The sequence below is a fragment of the Hoplias malabaricus genome, chromosome 6 (assembly GCF_029633855.1).
Source record: "Hoplias malabaricus isolate fHopMal1 chromosome 6, fHopMal1.hap1, whole genome shotgun sequence".
Lineage (NCBI taxonomy): Eukaryota > Metazoa > Chordata > Actinopteri > Characiformes > Erythrinidae > Hoplias > Hoplias malabaricus.
Genome location: NC_089805.1, coordinates 27,537,306 through 27,558,495, shown reverse-complemented (window position 1 = coordinate 27,558,495; position 21,190 = coordinate 27,537,306). Strand labels below are relative to the sequence as shown.

The 21,190-nt window shown below is 38.4% G+C and overlaps 1 protein-coding gene across 1 annotated transcript; it reads left to right on the top strand.

Annotated features, from left to right (window-relative positions):
• The first annotated feature begins 704 nt into the window (after window positions 1-704).
• snx8a (sorting nexin 8a) lies at window positions 705-21,182 on the top strand. The gene is made up of 13 exons (XM_066675051.1): window positions 705-842; window positions 2,638-2,765; window positions 2,995-3,124; window positions 5,507-5,697; window positions 10,950-11,070; window positions 11,328-11,464; window positions 14,345-14,425; window positions 14,537-14,697; window positions 15,980-16,109; window positions 16,456-16,524; window positions 17,151-17,300; window positions 18,319-18,468; window positions 19,585-21,182. Exons 1-13 carry the CDS (start codon window positions 806-808, stop codon window positions 19,675-19,677), a joined length of 1,578 nt encoding a protein of 525 aa, XP_066531148.1. The 5' UTR covers window positions 705-805; the 3' UTR covers window positions 19,678-21,182.
• Window positions 21,183-21,190: the final 8 nt, after the last annotated feature.

Here is a 21,190-nt window from a genome sequence, read left to right as displayed (position 1 = left end):
CAGGTAGTGTTGCAGTCACACAGGTCCAAGGTATCATCCCTGGAGGTTGTGGGTTTAAGTCCCGCTCCTGGTGACTGTCTGTGAGGAGTTTGGTATGTTCTCCCCGTGTCCGCGTGGGTTTCATCCCACGGTCCAAAAACACACATTGGTAGGTGGACTGGCGACTCGTGTGTGTGTGTGTGTGTGTTGCCGCTTCTAGTTCTATTCACCACCATTATATACAAGTCAGTTGCCCAGATTTTCTGTTCTACACCACTTCACATCAAACCACTCAACTTCTTCATTTCAACTTCCTCCTTATTCTCTATGGATTGCATGCACTATATCGTTCACGCAATGATGACATAAAAGGACCAAATTTTGTATTACATGGTAAAGAAATGGTTTGAGCATTAGACACATAAGTTTTTTTAGGGCGACCTCTGAGTGTAAAAGCAATGCGCCATGCAGTATGGTGCAGTTTGAGATCCAACTTTTGTCTCAACTAATCAGAATTCTTGAATATTCGGTAATTCCCATTTAACTTTTGCACTGCGACGTAGGACTCCGCCTTCATAATGTTTTACACCCGTTTTCAGGAGAACACTAGGTCAGCCAATCGTAGTGCGGAAAATGGGATCATTTTACTACCAGCCAATCGTCAGGCGATGTGTTAAGTAGTAGCCAATCGTGGTGGAGGAGGTGGGCGTTGCGGAATAGCGGTGGGGGAAAATAACCGCCGTCGGCTCCAACTCCAGGCAGCAGGGTAAGAAAGTGCGTTTTCCCTTTTCCCCAGGAAATCACATGGAGGTGTCGGTGCACTCACATGACAACCTGGACTATGGAAGGAGAGATAAATGAAGGTAATTCGAGAAGAAAGAAATAATTGATTTTGAATGAAATATGTTGCGCTGTGCGATTTTGGCTGGCTTCAGGCTCGTTGTGTGGTCGGTACACTTTCAGACTCAGTGCTCCTTTTCTTCACGTTGTTCGACATGGATTCGAATTCTTGTCGTTGAGCGGCGAGAGGAAGACAACACTTGTCGTTGGGTAGTAAACAGCCATTTGAGAAAATGAAGGGAGAGTGGGCTATGTGTGTGGTCACCTGTTAAAACAGAGCTGATGGTCCGTAATAAGGCTTGGAAAAATAGTGACGAATAAACAACTGCATTTATGAAGGTTTTCTTACATAATTTATAGAGACAGGTTCATCTGCGATATAACGTTAGAAAAGATGGATAACGTAGTGTGTCCTGGTCTTCCAAGAGATGAAAAGCTCTGAAGATTTTTTATTTTTTTTTGCTTTTTGTTGTCATTCTGTGGGGGGTCTCCGGGGCTATACGTGTTGCCAGGGTTTCCACAGTGCAGATGTATGAAGTGAGTGAAGATGTTAAGGAACAAGATCGTGTTCCCACAAAAAGAGCGCCACGAAAGCCAGGACCTGTTGCGTAATCATCAGGATGGACATTCAGGTCCAGGGCTGAGACCAAGGCACGGGTAAATGACGTATTTACAGGAGTTTTCAACCTTACATTTGGACTCACTACTTTTTCCTTGCAGACAAAACATGTTAAAATGACAGACACAGCATTTTTCTTTGGTACAAGCTGCTTGGTTGCTGTTAGTTTTTAGGCTCTCCATGTTGCTGCCAGGTGGCAGATTGAATTAGACAGAATCACGTGAATACATGTGTAGTTAGATTTCTGTTGTAATGTATCATACATTTTTTGGCAGATATTTACCCAAACAGCTTACAATTTTAGTCATTTACAGAAGTGGGCAAGTGCAGCTTTAAGGGTCTTTCCCAAGAAGTGGTTAATCTACCAGAGCTGGGAATCAAAGCCTAGTATTCTATGCAGAGGGCAGCAGTGTGCTATAACTGAGAAAGTGCTGTAACACAGATCACTTTGTAACATCTGAGCTTTATGTCCAAACTTCAGATGAAACGTATTCTAATGAATGAATTCAGCAACAATTGCTGACACAGGCAGTGAATTGCACAAACAGCTTGTGCAATCTTCATAGAAAAGCATTGACCAATAGTATGTAATGCTCAAGAGTAGCATAGTATGGTCACCTTGCTCAATGCCAAGCATCATCGTCTTCCATCCCCCCACATCAACGTACTCATTGACACGATTACAGGAAATTGGATGACAAATCTTTAGACATATTAATGAATAGTAGACAATCTATTTTTATTTCTTTGAGAAAGGTGGTTAATTCTAATTTCATTGATAAATTTTATATATATTTTTATTGTATGTTATTTCATTCATTATCTATAACCGCTTACCCAGTTCAGGGTCGCGGTGGGTCCAGAGCCTACCTGGAATCATTGGGCGCAAAGCGAGAATAAAACCTGGAGGGGGCGCCAGTCCTTCACAGGGCAACTCACACATTCACTCACACCTACGGACACTTTTGAGTCGCCAATCCACCTACCAACGTGTGTTTTTGGACTGTGGGAGGAAACCGGAGCACCCGGAGGAAACCCACGCAGACACGGGGGGAACACACCAACTCCTCACAGACAGTCACCCGGAACAGGAATCAAACCCACAACCTCCAGGTCCCTGGAGCTGTGTGACTGCGACACTACCTGCTGCTATATTATTGCAATAGGTTCCTCATTTTCCTTCTGTCTCCCAACTTCAGGATCAGTCCCTCTGTATTATCGTGAAGTGCACCAAGCTGTAAGCAGTAGAACAGATGAAAGAGTGCCAACTGACGTGTTCCACAGGCTCCTCAACAAAACTGATCTCTCAATCAACCAACAGAACCAGGTTGGTCAAAATACAGCAGGTATCTGATCAATGGTCAGTTATCTGTACTACTTTGGCTCTCTAAAGGTGTATTAACAGAGATAATATAATAATAATAAAATAAAAAAATAAATAAAAACTTTATGCTTCTTTCATTCAATGTACTATATGTACTATAGAGTGTTTCAGAATAACATGAATATGCTTATCTTTATTCTTGATAACAGAGACACTTCTGTCTTTATTGCAGATAACAGAACATGTAGATAATGGTAATGGTTTCCTAACTAAGGTATACTTCTATAAAGCCTTGGCTCTGATTGCACTTGCTCAACAAGGGAAGCAACCAAGCCCCAAACTCTTGGAAAACTGCATACTGGGTAAGTGACAGTACATTTGACCTCTGTAGTGGTAATTCATGTTCCGTTTTATGGAGAATAGTCCCATGCACCAAAGAATTACTCCATATGAGTCATGTGATCCTGTAGCTTCTTGCTAGTTAATTAAGGGAGAGTAGTTTTGTGCTATTCAGCATAGCATGTGGGCATTTGTCTACACAGTTCTTACACATATTCATAAAAAAAAAAAAAATCCACCAGTGCGACCAAACATTCGTGGGGGGGAGTCTCCCTGAGGTTCAACAACACATTAGGCCCATATCGTGGTCTAAACCAACCAGGGATAGTGGACGCCCCCCCAAATTAACAGTAGTCCAGATATTCCTGTACACGTGTGTATGTTTGAAAATGCGTGTGCTGCAGTCAGACAGAACCGAGGTGAGAAGCCTAGGCCCAGATCCAGACCACCCTATACGCTCAGTACACACATTGCGTAGGACCCGGCAAATTAATGAAGGTCCCGATGTCTCAAGTTAAGGAGAGTTTCATCAGAAAATGAAGAGAAACTATACTTTAGGATATGAAAAGAGGAAAAAAAGACTCCACGAGACAGGAACAGCAGTCTCAAGGTTGGATTGTTAATAAATAATAGTCTACGAATACAGCAGCGGGAATATATTTAGAGGTGGCGTGCACTGCTCAGCTACTCTCCACGACCTTAAAGGCCTTGCAGTGTTAATTACAGCACTGACACAGAACCAAACTTTGAAGCAGAAGAGTGAACATTTAACACATACCAATTTTTATACTGTCTAGTTTAAACTTTCCCAAACACACCAGTACAGTTTAAAGTTGCTTAGTGTTTCACCCCACCTTAAAAATTATGTAGATATTTCCAAGTGCTACGTTAAGTTATTTGACCTTTCAGGTCCACATTAAATGCTTTCACGATGTTCACATATTCACACTAACGCCAGCATATTTGATGTTTTCATTACACTTTAAACAGTGAAACAGTTACAGGTGCCTGTACAAAACTGCATAATTTAAGGCGACGCAAAGCTGCAAGCTGCAGTATCAACAGCTATGTTTGTTTCTTTTTTTTCAATTCCACCTTAAGGACTGGAGCTGTTAAAGAATCATAGAATTGCTGACTTGGATGCTGGAGGGCTGATCACAAAGTTAACGATGTTAAAACTGTTTATTTATATATTGTTCTTTGGAAAAACGTTGTTTGTTTACACCTCATTTTTTTTGGCATGTAACTGGCTGTTTATTCTTAAGCCAAAAAGGAGAGAGAGTACTAGTGGATAGTCAGGTGCAACTGTCAAAAAATGGTTACATTTTGGCTCAGAGTTTGGGTAGGAGGGCCCCTTGTAAAAGAACTTGTAAAACTGATGTGTTAAATGAAAATTTGGGTGCAACTAACATTTGTGCTGGCCCACAAAAAAAAATTAGGCGCACCAGTGCAAAAAGTTAGTCTAGATCCCTGAGCCCCCAACTGATTCTGAAAAAATAAAAACCTCTTTGGGTCAGTACTTTGTCTCTTCGCCTGACCATGCTTCCATTCCACTCTGTGAACTCCTCAGCATCAGAGTGATTATATTTCAAGTGTTTTGATTTGCTGTAAAATTGATTCCGCACACTGCTTTCTGATATTTATAATGGCTGTACAGATCTGTGTGCTTGTGGTGAGACAAGATTTTCAGAACTGCTTCCTCTTGTTTTTAAAAGCAGGCATTGTATTCTTACCGGTGGCTTTTTTTCTTTTTCTTTCCAGCAAACCTCAAGTTAACATTCTCTTTAAAAATATGCATTATTTTAGTGCCTCTGCTGTTATTTCAGGTGCTGCCCATGTGACAGGTCAGCTGTATATAAGCCAAACTCATATGTTGTGTTTCTTCCTTGAGATTTCCAGTCTGTCACATGCTGTTTTACTCCACCCCTGTTTTCATGTGGTATGTGTATGGAGGATAAGGCTCTGTATAACTAAACAGCCTATTTTTAATTTTTTTATTTATTTATTTTTTCTATATTTGCTATGTTACGATGGAGGTGTATACCTCTTAGGTTGTCTGGTGAAATCAGGTCAAACTAGACACTTGTAAAAGATTAAAGAGACCTTGTTTTTTAATGTTACCTCCTGCCCTTATCAGGACATTTGCAGAGTCAACTTCCAGAGCATTCACCATTATGTAATGCTGTCACATTGTTGGCATGGATCCTAAGCCAAAAAAATAATTAAATAATCAAAAGTGTTCATCAGCTTTTTAGCAGGCTTTCTGATGGTCTACAGTAAACAGATATGACCTTATGAGTACCTGCTGTGTTGTGTAGTTATTATATATTATAGTGAAAAGTGCCTTGTCAGCACCTCTCTGTCGGTTACAAAGACAATAGTGTGGGTGTGTGGTGTTTTCACAGAGTTCCCTAAGCCCCAGCTTGGAGAGCCTAAGGATCTGCAGAACTTGAGGATGCAGCCAGTTCAGGAGAATCCTCTGCTCCTGTCTCTCACCCTAACCAGCCTGCTGGACAAGGATTCTGTAAAAGTAGAGCTGATCCCAGAGAAGAAAGGCCTGTTTCTCAAACATGTGGAGTATCAAGTGACTAGTCAGGTGAGGGATGGTAAAGCCAAATCACATGTGGTAAGAGATTCAAGATGGATGGTATATCATAATGGGTGAAACCAGTGCCTTCCACATAACAGGAACTTCAAACTATACCAAGAAGAGTTGGATTCTTAACAATCACTTGCCTCTCTAATATTAATAAGAAAATGTACATAACTGTACCTAACAATGTCTGCCAAGTGCCTTACATATAAATAAGAGCTGTTATATTTGTCAATACATTTATTAATATATATTAGTAATTTCTTATTGTTATTCTGATGATTAAAGTAATCAGAGGCCAACCTATACAACTGAACATAATTGAACAATAACAACATGTGCAAAAAATCCAGATACTTTTTGAAAAAACCACCCTTCCTTTAGATAGATGTCAAAACAGCTGTTGAGTGCAAATTTAGGAGGAAATAAAATATAACAAAGGCAGAATACTTAGCCAACATTCCAGACTGAAGTTTGTACAGGTGGAGGAGTACTTGAAATTTGAAACAAAATTTAATAGAGCATTTAAAGGCTCTTTTGACTAGAAATGGTGGTCTTTGGCTTCTGTTGAGTTCTGGAATTTGTGGAGGAGGTCATAGTATTTAGATGTTTCATGCTGAGTCTTTTTCTGGTAGGCATGTGTTTAAAATAAATGAAAAAAAAAAAGTCACAAGACAGGGCATGTTAAATATTTGGGGTAACATACTGATTCTGATCAGGTAATCAAGGATGTTGTCAGAGCAAAGATGAAAGTTAATATAAATACTTATTTACTAAAACCAAAAGCTAAACATGTGGTTGGACAAGTGTGGCTGGTTTATCTACAACTAAGAATGAAGCACATACAGACCTTTCAAAGTAAATCAGTGCACAATAGCTGGGATTTCATAACTGAATGAAATTTCATACAGTTTGGTTTTACACAGCTGTGGGGGAAGCAGTAAACAACAGAGTTGTACCAAAACATGACTTAAAGTATGGTCACTACGTAGTGCTACCTCTCTCCCCCACACACAGGGCGCCTGGGGAATTTTGGGTAAATTCCTCTGAACTCTCTTCCTAGTTAGAAACGGATTATAGATTTTGTGTGGAATGTTCTTATTTAAGCTTGCAACCACTAGCATTGTGTGCGCTTGTATGAAAAACTGTATACTTAAACCTTTAAAAACTCAGGATAGCACCTCCTAAGGTATGTCAATTAGTAACTTCATAACTATTGTCTGGTTAGAGTAGTGCATAATTAAGTTTGGTTCCACACATAACAGCTTAAAACACATGGTTTCTGCTCTGGCTAACAAAAACCTCAATCTCACCCATATCATATGACGGCACCAAAGCTAAACTAGACTGCACTATGCACACACAAGAGGCATATAAATATGTAAACTCTGGAAGAATGAAAGGTTGAGGGACATAGATATCATTCAGTTCTACAGCAAGATCAGGTGCTACCACCTGACGAATTGACTTGAAATTGTAAAGGGAGTGTACTGATTTTTGGTCTGCACATTATAAAGGTATTCACATATTTGCCAGCATTCAGCAAGTAGCACCTCCACCTCAGCACTCTGCAGGACACCTGGAGTGTTTCTTTTTTTTCTTCATCACTTTTTGTCTCTAAGCTCTCTGGCTGTAGCCCGAATCACATCTTTTTCAATCTAATTTTCCTCCCCAGTTTGCTAGTACTCAGTGTTCAGTGACAACGCAACTGATCTGGGAAGGGGAGAGCTAGCACATACTACTTCTATGACATTTGAAATCAAATCAAATCAAATCAAATTTATTTATATAGCGCTTTTCACAACTGATGTTGTCACAAAGCAGCTTCACAGAATTCCAGTAAGACAAGATTTGACATGAAATGTAAAGACAAATGTAAAACCCTCAAGTGAGCAAGCCAGGGGCGACAGTGGCAAGGAAAAACTCCCCCAGCTGAGGAAGAAACCTTGGGAGGAACCAAGGCTCACAAGGGGTGACCCATCCTCCTCTGGTCAATCTACTGGTGATGATAGTTAGTGGTCCATGAGAACTTCAGTGTAGGGACAGCTTCAAGGCACTTGGTGGTTGCTGGAGCGTGGGCAGCTGGTCTGAAGCGTGGAGGAGGATCTCGACAGTCATCCATCAGTGTCCAGACAGACAGGTGGGCAGTCGTTTACTCGGAAAGATGTAAAGGGATGGAATTAGTTTTGAACTGTTTTGTGTTTGTAAAGTAGAAAATATGAAAATTTCCAGAGTGTGGCTAATGACTCCGGCAGATCTGACTATGACAGCATTAACTAAAAGGAGAGAACCAGAAGGACACACAGACACGGGAGCATCCTGAAACACTGGCATCCCTCCGCTCCACCGTCAACAAACCTGAGTGATCGCGAGAAGCGGCGGGACGACAGCACCAGCGTCTCAGTATACTATAATTCCCTGTGTCCATGGACCCCCCGGATCTGCCGCCTTTATCTATGGGGGAGCATTAGCTACCAAATGATAAACTAAACAAATGAGTTTTTAGCCTACATTTGAAGATTGCGACTGTGTCTGAGTCCCGAACATTTTTTGGAAGATCATTCCAGAGTTGGGGGGCTTTATAAGAAAAGGCTCTTCCCCCAGCTGAGGCCTTCTGAATTCTGGGAACATTTAAAAATCCAGTATTCTGTGATCTGAGTGAACGTGGAGGCTCATAATAGGAAATTGTATCTTGAAGATATTCAGGAGCAAGCCCATGTAGAGCTTTATATGTTAATAACAAAATTTTGTAGTCAATGCGGAATTTAACAGGCAGCCAATGAAGTGATGATAAAACTGGGCTGATATGTTCAAATTTTCTAGTTTTAGTGAGGACCCTAGCTGCAGCATTTTGAACTAGTTGAAGTTTTCTTAAATTGCTGCTGGTGCATCCTGACAGTAGTGCGTTACAGTAGTCAAGCCTTGAAGTAATAAAGGCATGTACTAATGTTTCTGCGTCCTGGAGGGATAAGGCATTTCTAATCTTAGCAATATTGCGAAGATGTAAAAAAGCTGTCCTAGTGATACTACCTATGTGTTGATCAAATGATAAATCCGGGTCAATTATGACACCAAGATTTTTTGCTGCTGAACCAGGTTTAACTGGAAAGTTAGCTAGATCTAAAATTAAATCTGATAATTTATTTCTTGTCACTTTTGGACCCAAAAGCAGGACCTCTGTTTTGTTGCTGTTTAGAAGGAGGAAGTTACGCAACATCCAGCCTTTCACGTCTTTTACACAGTCCTCTATTTTCTTTAATCTGTGTTTGTCATCGGGCTTGGCTGAAATATACAATTGTGTGTCGTCTGCGTAACAGTGAAAGTTAATGTCATGGTTTCTTATAACTGTGCCTAGCGGTAACATGTATAATGTAAATAATAATGGTCCTAAAATAGAGCCTTGTGGAATTCCAAATCTTACTTTAGAATAATTTGAATTTAGATTGTTTACTTTTACGAATTGATAACGTTCCGTTAAGTAAGATTTGAACCATAATAGGGCTGTCCCTGTGATTCCAACCATGTTTTCTAACCTTTCTATGAGAATATTGTGGTCTATTGTATCGAAGGCTGCGCTTAGGTCAAGAAGCACCAACAGGGATACGTGGCCTTGATCAGAGGCAAGAAGAAGATCATTTGTTATCTTGACTAGAGCTGTCTCTGTACTATGATGTTGCCTGAATCCAGATTGGAATTTTTCATATATATGATTCTTATGTAGATATGAACTAAGTTGTTGGGCCACAGCTCTTTCTAAGATCTTAGACAGAAATGGCAAATTAGAAATAGGCCTGTAATTAGACAGTGTACTAGCATCAAGATTTGGTTTCTTGATCATAGGTTTAATAACTGCTAGTTTAAAAGCTTTGGGTACATGGCCCAGACTAAGCGATGAGTTTACTATAGTTAAAAGAGGATCAATAATAGCTGGTAGTACTTCTTTGAGCAACTTTGTGGGAATTGCGTCAAGTGTGCAAGTTGTACAGTTTGCGGAGGTGATAATCTTCTCTAGTTCTAATTGTGGGAGTGGGTAAAAGGTTTCAAGTCTTTCTTTTACAGTTATATTATGTTTTATTTCATTCACATCAGGTGGCAGCCAGGATGGACTTGATCCTGTGGCTAGAGTTTGTTGTCTAATATTCTCAATTTTATTATTAAAAAAGTCCATAAAATCTTTACTGGTGAGAGTTGCTGGAATTAGTTGTTCAGAACCTGCTTGATTTTTTGTAATTCTAGAAAACACACTAAACAGTGCTCTCGGATTATTTTTATTATTGGAGATCAGCGAGGCCAGATATGCTGAGCGAGCTTTAGTGAGGGCATTTCTATACTCTATAAGGCTGTCCTTCCAGGCAGAATGAAACACTTCAAGCTTGGTTGATCGCCATTTCCGCTCTAGTTTTCGTAATGAAACCATACCGCACCTCTTTTTGAACTGCTCAGTACTGAGTTGTTATATAACAGGGGCCCAGATTTGCTAGCATTTGTGTTAGCCTCTAACATACCCAGGATTGAACTCATGATCTCAGAGTTATCTCCACTGCTGAGAATTTGCTTTTGGATTTTGTAATTTTTTTTAGGAAATATACATCTGGGAAATATCAAGCTGAAAATCATGTATTCTATGCTGGGGAAATTTAGATTGTTTGATGAAACAATCTCACGAGATGCACAATTACAAATTGCACAGAGTACTACTACTCTGTGTATTGGTAATAGCATATTGTAAAGTTTAAAATTTCACAGTTTACAGAGCACAGTAACTTTATGTCTCTATATCATACTCAGCCACTTACTAGATAATTTGAGATGATACTTGGACACGACAACACATTCTTTACGTTCTATCACCTGCATAATATTTATGCAACTTACTTTTTCATACAGTTGTTGTTGTTATATGTAGATATTTTTCATTCTATTTTAGTACTGTTTAGTCAAATATAGTGTTCCTTTTGGTAATATTTATTTTAATACACCTTTTTGGTTTTATTTTGCACTTACCATATTTACCATCTTTCCATCTCGGATTAACAAAGTAATCTATGTATTTATGCAAAGAAACAAAGGGCAACAGAAAGTAGCGAGCTCACTCTGATGTGTACTGATGTGTATTATATATGAAAAATTAGCATTTGTGGGGAGCCACATGGGTACACTGTGTGTAGATTTGTGCCATTACTGCTGTTTGCATTAACAGCATAAATGCATTACAGCTGCTCTGACATTAAAATTTTATTTGTGTCTATTAACAGCGCTTCAAAATTTCTGTTTATCGGCGGTACAGTGACTTTGATGTCTTCCATGAGCTTCTGCTGCAGAGATTTGCCTACAGGATGGTGCCTGCCTTACCACCCAAAAGAGTACTGAAAGGAGGTAGGATGTTGTGTGTACTGGATGCTACAAATATACAAGATGTCAACTGCCTATAATTAAAGCTGCAGATTACAGTGTTTTTAAGCCATTCGACTGGACTGTGGTTTGACACTCAGCTCCTTCAGACTGCTCACACACACAGTCTGACGGTGCTTATTTATAGCATGAAGACAGTATTTCTGCACTGCTTCTGCTATGTTTGGATTTTTTTTATTGAGGGTGAAGTTAAATCTGGTTTCTGCTCCTCTCATCTTCAGTTTTGGCCTCAGTGTCAGAACGAGAGTTCATTGAGGGACGACGTCGTGGTTTGGGCAGGTTCCTGAACCTTGTGGCCAGGCATCCGGTCTTCTCTGAGGATGAGCTTGTGAAGACATTTCTCACTTTCAATGGCTCGGTTTGTCTATTTTTTTCTTCTTGCCCTAGCTGCTCAGAAAACTTCAGTTTAGTAATTATCTCTTATAGTGTCTGCACAGACATGCACTTTGATCCAGATTTAATTGGACAGTGACACACACAAACACACAAGCTTTTCATTGCAGAAAATCTGTTCTCATACTTGGTAAAATCCAGGTCTACATTCAGTAATGTGTGTGTGTGTTTAAAAAAAATGTGCATCTTTGCAGAGTTACTTAACTAGTAATTATTTATGCATGGAGCTGTGTTTATACAGCCATGTTATAAATAATTAGGTCATTAGTCACCACATTACAGGTGTAGCATTGAAATGAATGTTCTGTGCTTACTATTTCCTGGAAGGCTTGCTATCTGGATGACTGCACATATGAACTGAAAAATAATTTAATTTGTAAATGGGTAGCATTTGATGAAAAATACTGTGATATAGTACAGGTCTATTTATCAGATTTCTTGAAATCAGACTAAGGCTTTAACTTGACATAAGAAAGCTGTGTAACCTTATAACATGATCACTTAAATGAATGAGTAATTGCCAAAATCACATGATATTAATATAGGTTTGAGTGTCAACATACTTACTAAATCAAATTTACATCTAAACTGGATGAACCACCAAACATAATTTTAATTCCACCAAATTATAAGCTTGAACCGAATGGTTAGAGATAAGAATAACAAAATTACCATATTTGGTGAAGTTGATGACCTACACAGATTCTGGGTATTTTCCCTGGTGACATTTTGCCAGATTTGTAATCCAACTATTTTCAGTTCCTGAAATGGCTTTTGGTTTTTGGCATTTTGCCTTAGGTCTTCTGTAAATATAATGCATTCTCAGTGGGGTTCAAGTCACATGCTAACTGGCTAAGTCAATTAACGTTCCACGTTGGCCTTGGAAAAACTTTATTGTAGCTTTAGCAGCATGTATCAGGTCATTGTCCTACTGCAAATAAGTAAACACAGAAGGTTTTATTTGTTCCACTGTGGTCTTTTGTGGTCTCCCAGGTTATTTGCTGTTGCTAATGTTACCAGTTTTTCCTTGTTCCTAACAGTGTATGTAATGTTTGTCAGACGTTTGGAAATCCTCTAACTACCAGACATGAACAAGCCTACTCTACTAAGCAGGAATGTGTTAAAGTGCCTAGGATGTTAGTGGGATGTTCTACAGCCAGCAGTTCTCTGGCCAGAATCTGATCACTGACTGATTCAAACTGTGTTGCTGCAGATGAGCTATCTTCTCTAAATTATCATTTATAAGATGGACTTAAACTTGTGTAATAGAGTGGAAAGTAAGAAGGCTTTTCAATAATACTGCAGAATATAACTCGCCTTTTAAAAGTTACTACATATCACTACTGTGTCTGGGTTAGTGTGTCAGTGCCCAGAATAACCCATCATTAATGCGCTTGTTTGTAAGGGGGGCTCATCTAATTATTCAGAGATGGATTGAAATCTGTACAATATAAAATTCCCCAGTTTGAAAATGGACAATGATTGTGAAAGCAAAGTAGGTCTACATATTAAAGTGGACAGTAAATGCAAATTTGTTAAAGATTGCTGAAATCCTCATTATATAATCTCCTGGCCTTAAACTTTCATGTCTATACATGAACTAAACGTACCTGAATGATATTAAATAAAGTGACAAGGCCTAGTGTTTTAGTTACATCTGTGATTCATTAATATTGTGTTTTTCATCAGTGTTTACCCTTCTTATATTCACCTCATGCATAGTCACGCATGTCGAATGACTTTAAAGTCTTAGGCTGGTCTGCCTTACTAGCATTGACACATTTTGTCATCATGTTAAGAGAAAAACAGCAGTAGATGTAAATGTGCTAATGCCACATCTAGAGCCAAGTATTTGTCTTGCCCTAACTCTGTCAGTGCACTAATGATGTAATGATGTAGCCTGCTAAAAACAGCTCAGCAGCCAACTCTTAAATTACATACGATCTGCTAAAATGGGAAGACTATATAAAAAGGATTGTCATTCTAATATATTCCAAACAACCCAAAATGAACACTGCAGCATGTACATCTAAATTCTTATAACTTGTTTTGTTTGTAATTCAGTCTGTGTATAGGTCCCAGTTCAGTTTTTAGTATTTTGCTCTTCAGACTTTATTCATAATGACTGAGAAGAGCATGGCTGTTTAACAGATGCTCTGAAGGAAGACAAAGGAAGCAGACGTGAAGATATGCAGTCTGAATATCAATTGAAAAATACTTGTGTAAAACTTTGAAAACACCTCATCATTTTATTGGTTTTGTGGATTTTCTAAGTCAAACTTTTAGCATTTCTTGCAGAGGTAACAACTTAAATTTCACATTTTCAAATTTTGTGTGGAATGTAACATAATTTGACAACGGATAACCAAACTTTTATATAAGTCTGCATGTCTTGATCAAGGCTATCAGGGAGAACTAGCATTCCTTTTCCACAAGTTAACAGAGTGTATCGGGGTCTCTGACATGCTTTGGTCAAATAAAACACAAGCATTATGCACCACATCACCACTTTCATCCTATCTATTCTGCCTAGTTCAGCAGAGCTCTTTCTTTTCCATTCTCACTCAGTGCTTGTTGCCTTTTAACTCTGTGTAATCTTGTCTTTGTACTCTCACATACATCACTGTGATTGGAGAAACTCAGACGAAGGGCACGACAATTCTAAAGTCTCCTTAGCCCACAAAAACTGCCTGGTTTGATCTCCAAATTAATCTTCACATGCACTGAAAATTTGTTTTTTATAACTTAATGTAAAACAATAATTTATTATTGTTATCTTATTTTCCATGAGTATTATGAAGATAACCATTTCATTTATTTATTCATTCATGTTTCTTTGTCCCAGGATGTCCAAAGTAAGCTACGAGATGCTTTCAAGAAAATGGGGGATGAGTTTATGACATGCAGATATGCAACACAAGCCAAGGTTTGAATCTGTTTCTCTCTCTAAGCCTCGGTTCTTTAAACCAATGTGTGCTACCCAAGTAGTAATCAGTGTGGTTTTTTTTTAACCATTACTCATTAATGTGTTGTATAGGATTACCTCCCCACGGACACCCAGTCCCGCTTTTCTGCCAGCAGAGAGCTAATCAGAAACATTCACAACAGCTTCCAGAAGCTACGAGACAGAGCTGAGAAAATGGCAGAACGCTCCAAAGAGAATGCCACAGATCTGCTTATGTTTGGGAAAGAGCTGAGGTACTCGCACAAGAATCATTTGCATTCTTCATAGAACATCTTAAGTATAATAGTTGCTTATTATTGTATTATATGAAATGTAGTGATACTCTGTATCATTTAAGTACACTGTGTCCGAAATGTTAGTGAATTCTACTACTTTATAGTGACACAGATTTCAGCTTTGTACAATCTTCTTAGAATAATTTAGTTTGGGACAGTGGTGCAGCTACACAGGAGCCTAGTGTCACCATCACCAATACCAAGCTTAGGCTGAGGGTTATAAAGGCCAAAGTTTTCAAACTTCCTAATAACCTTGAATTTCAGAAGAATTTCTAGAGGTGACAGTGGGGGTGGAGGGAGATTCCATAGAATAACAAAGTTTCAGTATGCCATGATAAAAGTTTCAATTTGGAATATATGAGTGTATTGTGCATTATTGACTACTTCCTTTTTTGTTCACTTGACTGTAGATGTCTGTAACACATAACTATAAGAGATAGTATCATACACCGCAATGGTTCAGAAGGAAGAACACAGATATTGAGGAAGTGTTACTTTCTGTGCCTTTTTTAGCTTTAGAGTTTCCACTGCCTCATTGTTTACTTCTCAGATCATCCTTGCGATTTCATGTGTATTGTCTTTGCCAGTGCTAAAGCATTCTGTTGCAATTTTCTTTTTTTTTTTTAAGGATTATTTTGGCAAAAAATATTTTTTTGCAAATCTCCCCTTTTACCCCAGATTTTTCAGCCCAGATGTTTTGGTCTCTAAAATACCCTTGTTTAGTTCATCACAGTAGTTATGTGGGTCATGAATGGGTGGCTAATGGGTCATGAAAGCATTTATACTGGAAATGTGCATGCTTAAATCTTTGCCTAGTTACATCAGACCAAGCAAATTCTGTTTTCTTACTGTTATCTATAATTATTGACAAATATTTACTGCTAATGTTTTTAGATATGCAGTAAATCATTGCTGTCTGAATATTTGACATTTTAAATCATTTGAAAATATGACAAATTGACTAATAGAACGGGTTTAGAATGGATTTAGAAGTGAACTCGTCTTATAAAGTTGCTTTTTTGAGAAACAAGCATCGTTTTGTTCAGACAGCATCGATACCTTCAGCCTTTGTAGGTTCAGTGAAAACTTCAGACACCAAACATGTCTTGGCTGATCAAGTAGATTTGGGCTAAAGAGAATACAATGTAGACTTGGAGATTTTTTATTAGCTTACTTGTATACTTCCCTACACTCCATTTATGCCAGTCTTGATTTGTGTTCTCTTAACATCATGCTCCAGTGCCCTGGGCTCTGATAGCTCTCCTGTGCCTGTCCTGGACTCTTCTAAGAGCATGTGGGGGGATCTGAGACACTCATTCCACGGCCTGTCTGCAGAATTCTCTCTGCTCGCAGATAAAGCTGCTGAACAGGTACAGACTCATATATTCAAGTCACTCAAGAGCAGAGAAGTGCTTCTGTCTCTTGTTCTGTCTTATTCAGAGATTTGGGTGACCAAGGTCAAGTGTTTTATTGATATGAAAATAGGTGTGCCCTCTTCTACAACACATCTGCACATTTTAATTTAAAGTTGTTGGTTATTTGCTAAATTTAACATAAAACCATATACTGTATGTGTTAGTGTGTGCTATGTACCACAGTTTGCTAAGAATGCCCTAAGGATATGTTTTTCCACTGAGAACCATCAACAGAACATGCAGTTTGACAAGGGATGTTCGAACATTTACATGAGTAAGTCTATGTTGTTTCTTTGAGCAGGGAATGAGAGAGGAGGATGATGTAGTGGAAAAGCTGAATCTCTTCTTGGATTTACTGCAGTCATACAGAGTGAGTGGGTATTAAATGATGGCACTGATGTGCACTGTATTTTTACAAGCACACACTGAACCTCAACCTTGTGTATTGGACATTGAGCTTTATTTATTTACTGAAAAACTTATGTAGAATTTGCTAGATATTTCCAGGTCAGGTTTTAATCTGATGCATTGAAAAAAAATTTCAAAATCTGTGTGGTTCACCCAGTAACATTTTTATGGAAAACTGTTTATTTGAAAAAACATATGCCGTTCAGTAGGTCATAATAATGATTAACACACCACTTAGCCAATAACAATGTTCTCTCAATCTTGTGCTCCATCAAGAGAACTAAAATGAAATATACGAGAAAGACCTACATTAATTAATTTATTTTACTACTGACAAAGTTTGTTTAAGCTCAGGTTACTGTATTTGTTCCCAAGTTAGTGTCCATCCTGATTTTACAGACAGCTGACAGTTTCCAAACATAATACAACTGATCTAGTCCTCTAGATTGCTATAGCCTGTTAATCTGAGTAATGGCAGTTGGGTCAAAGACATCTTTATACTGTTTGGTCTGCATTTTTAATGACTGTAAACCTCATTGTGCACCTTGTGTCAGTATGTACATATGTAAGAATGTGATTTCCTGACAGGACCTGTGTGAGAGGCATGAGAAAGGAGTTCTCCATGAGCACCAGAAAGCCCTGCAGAAGTACAGTGTGATGAAGAGGCAGATGATGAGTGCAGCAGTGCAGCCCAAAGAGCAAGTGTCTGTAGAACAACTGGAATCCCGCATCATTCAGGTCAGTCTTCTTGTATACACAAAAACAACAAAGACTTTTCCCAGGTTTTCTTTTAATACTTATCAAGTTCATTGTAAATTTAAGAAAATGTTGTTCAGCCATTTAATGATATACAAACCCCTCACCTTTACTAGAACAGATCTTTCCTTATGTTATGATGTTAAATGACGGCCTGACGTAGAGCCCCTGCTGTTGGTTATTTCCTCTTTTCTAACAACTGACTGAAATGTACTGGTTAGGCTGTCATTCATACTTGCAGACAGTGACATCTAAAACCCCATTTACACCTATCCATTTTTATCCATTCAGCCTCTTTCTCTGCTGTGCTAAAAATGGTTGCTGCCTTGAAATTATTAGTAGTGCCTGTTCATATTGTTATTAAGCATTTTGTCTTGTCCCTGACCATGACTGTCTTCCACGACACTTTTACTCACAGACGTTAACGTAATCAGATTATCTGTTTTAAAAGCATCTAGGGTGCATTTTATTGTGGCATTATCCAGATATAATCATAATAATGCTTAAGACTAAAGGTTTGATTTGGTTTTAACAAGGTTAGGACACGTAAAAGATGTGTGTTATTCACAGGAAACTGATCCCATCCATCGGAAACAGTGATGTGATTTTGAGTATGTAATCTCAATTCTTAGGCTTTCAGTTCAACTCTTAAAGTCCTATCCAATTTATCTACCAGCAAACATCTGCTAATGTATTATGAGGCCTTTTCTACTGCTTAAGTGACACAGGGCTCATGCTGAGGGCTTCCGGAGTAACTGAGATGACGAAAGAGAGTGAGTGAAAGAGGCAATTTCTTAGATATAGCTGTTAATGTGTTAATGCTAACACATTCAGTCGATATGAAGCTTTAACCTTTTAATGTAAAATGGAGAACATGGTTTTAGGAGCTTTTCCCACTCAGTCATGACTCACCATGGCATAGGGGGTGGGGGTGGGGGTGGGCGGGGTCTGACTTGCTGAACTTTCTGTGACCTTTATCTGCTTCTTTGACCCCTTGCAGCAAGAGAATGCCATTCAGACCATGGAGCTACGCAACTACTTCTCACTCTTCTGCCTGCACCAAGAGACCCAGCTCATTTTCACTTACCTCCCTATCACCTCTCACATCCTGGGGGCATTTGTCAGTTCCCAAGTGCAGGGCCACAGAGAGGTGAGGCCTGCTGCATATTGTTACTGTCATATGAAGCTTCATAATCCATTTTTCTGTGATGATTTTATTTTCTACACTCTTTGAACTTGAACTGCATGCATTCATTTACACGTTTAATGAAACACTTTTCCCTGGCTGGAGAAAGGATGTATTGTCTAATAATTTTCCCAGTGAGTTTAATATACACTCATTTGACAATAAAACATCATATGCCTTCTCCAGACAACTCAGTACTAGCTCTATTGATATTTATAGACTTGTAAACTTGCTTTAGGTAACAATTTATGTGAAAGCTATGTGTGAATACACTTTGCATACTAATGCCAGGTAAATGTCTGCTTATGTTGAGTCACTGATTATGAATCACTTGTACAAATGTTGACACAGTTTATATTTTAGGAGAGTTAATTTAATCAATGTTTTGGATCCAGTTGCATCAGTCTAGATTGATTCACCTGGGGAAACTCACCTTTTTATTTTTATTTTTATTGCATTTATTCATTTTTATCAGTAGGGTTTGGCCAGTAAAATATTATCGTTGAATCAGAATATCATTAAACAAGAATTTATAATGGAATTTCATTCAAAGCAAGTCTTCCCCTTCTTTATAGAAGTGTTGACGAGTTTTCCCAAGAATAACATTGCAGTGGTTTTGATTCTAGTTTGTGGATCACTGGAAGCTGGACTTTATTCAAAGCTGAAAGCATTGCCAGTGATTGATACACAATCTAGCCATGGTGAATGAGAGATTTGAATTTGTGATTTCAGCATATGCCTGTCCCTCTATTAGATTTACCGAGATACCTAGTTTTAATCCTTGGCAGTTGTTTCATCTAATACCTGCAAATAACTCTCTGTTGGAAGATGCTTATATAGAGCATCATAGCATTAGTGTTTATATAGTACTAGTAAAAATCAAAGGTCTGGCTGGCTGCAGGGCTGAGAGTATTTTAACTCCACAGTAATTTTTGGATCTCCACTTTAGGATTAAACTGCCACTCCAGCCAAGGCATTCATCTGCTAACATGATCATTTTTCCATATGGTCTAGCTTTTAATGCCAGTTAAATTTGTGAATTATGTACGTGGCCTCCTGACCTTGTCTCTTGCTTCCTAGATGGGCCAGGTTTGGAACAACCTTCACTCCAAGCTGAACTGTCTTTTTACTGGCAGTAATGGACTTCAGTCTCCTACCATCTCTCCAAAATAGACAGTGTGCATTGAGGTGGGTGAAATGGCAAACCGAACCCTGACTGAACTGCCAAAAGCTCCTCTAGCAATTTCCTTCTTTTATGTAACTTCCAAAAAAACACTACTATGCATTTCATACAGAGGAAGAACCTAAGGTCTCTGTTATTGTGCTCATTTCCACAAGGATTTGTTGCCTTTGTGTTGAGGGCCTTTGAAGTTTTCTTTTGTTTTTCTTGTTTCAACTATAATCAATGAAATGGATATTAAATGGCAAGAGACACAGACCAGTGCTTATTACATATGCTAAAAATGCCATTACAATGCTAAGGGTGCTTCACTAACATATGATTTGCTAATGCTGAAATTAGAACTGCACATTATATTGTACAACCTCATAATGAAGATTCTGTATAACACATTTGTTGTATTACACAGGCAGTATTCTGAAAATACTGTATGATGAGATTCATGCTTACAGCCAGAGGAGGGCAGTGTTGCTGCAAAGATTGTGCATTCTATGTGTGCACATATTAAAGACTTTGTTTATTCTAAATATTACTCAGTGAAATCTACACTAGCCAGAGATTTGGAAAAACTAGAAATCGTGGCACACTGAAAATATTACTACCACATGCCTTCCTTTATTAGAATTGTTCAGCTTTCTGATGCACATCTTATAGTGGAACCCATTGAAAGGACTATATATACATAAAAAAAGAAAGGATAAAAAATGTAGGAAGTGCTAATTAATTTTATACCAGATAATTACCAACCAGTTTTCTAACTCATGTCAGACTGTGAAGTATTTGTAGTGGCTAAGCCTGAGCCCAAAGCTATAGTAAAATTTCTATTCAGTCTGTATATTCATGAGCATGATGGTAGTGGAATTTAAAGGAATTGAGACACCAAAGAACTGTTCATCTCTTGTTAAATCATGGAAGCGTCTTAATTCGTTAAAGTGGATACACCTCAGGTTGAAACATGAAGGACAATTATTTGTGTCGAATGTTGTAAATTTTGTAATTCATGAACATAGTTTACTAAAGGAAATAGATTCTATAGTTATGTACCTGTAATATATAATCACAGAATGTGTGCCACACTACATTACACCACACCCACAATCCAGTCATTGCTGTACCACACCTGTAACTCAATTGCATCATAATTCCTACATAAACAAGTACTAGCAACAGATCATACGTTTTTCTGTATTAATTTATCATCAATTTGCTTTTTAAACACATTCATTTTACATAAAGTATATTTTGAAGGCATTATTACTTTTGTAAACAGGTTGTACTGACTATGATGTTTTCATTCACTTGATGGCGGATCAGCACCACAGATTTACGTTGCCCTCTACTGACATCAGGGGCAAATAACATGTTTTATATTTCTTGTTGAATGATGTGGGCCCTTGTGCTTAACACTTGTTTTAATATGTACTTTTTGCTAAAGAACAATAAAGCAATAAATTGCAACCTGTTTGCTGGGTTTGCAATGACTGTGTTTGCAGAGCAATGGCTGTC

What these genes read in the sequence shown, in the direction of transcription:
- snx8a (XM_066675051.1), top strand. Translation starts at nt 806, where the DNA reads ATGACAACCTGGACTATGGAAGGAGAGATAAATGAAG. An exon ending in TTCTCACTTTCAATGGCTCG is followed by an intron (nt 11,465 to 14,344) that starts GTTTGTCTATTT and finishes TCTTTGTCCCAG; the next exon opens with GATGTCCAAAGTAAGCTACG. An exon ending in ATGTTTGGGAAAGAGCTGAG is followed by an intron (nt 14,698 to 15,979) that starts GTACTCGCACAA and finishes ATCATGCTCCAG; the next exon opens with TGCCCTGGGCTCTGATAGCT.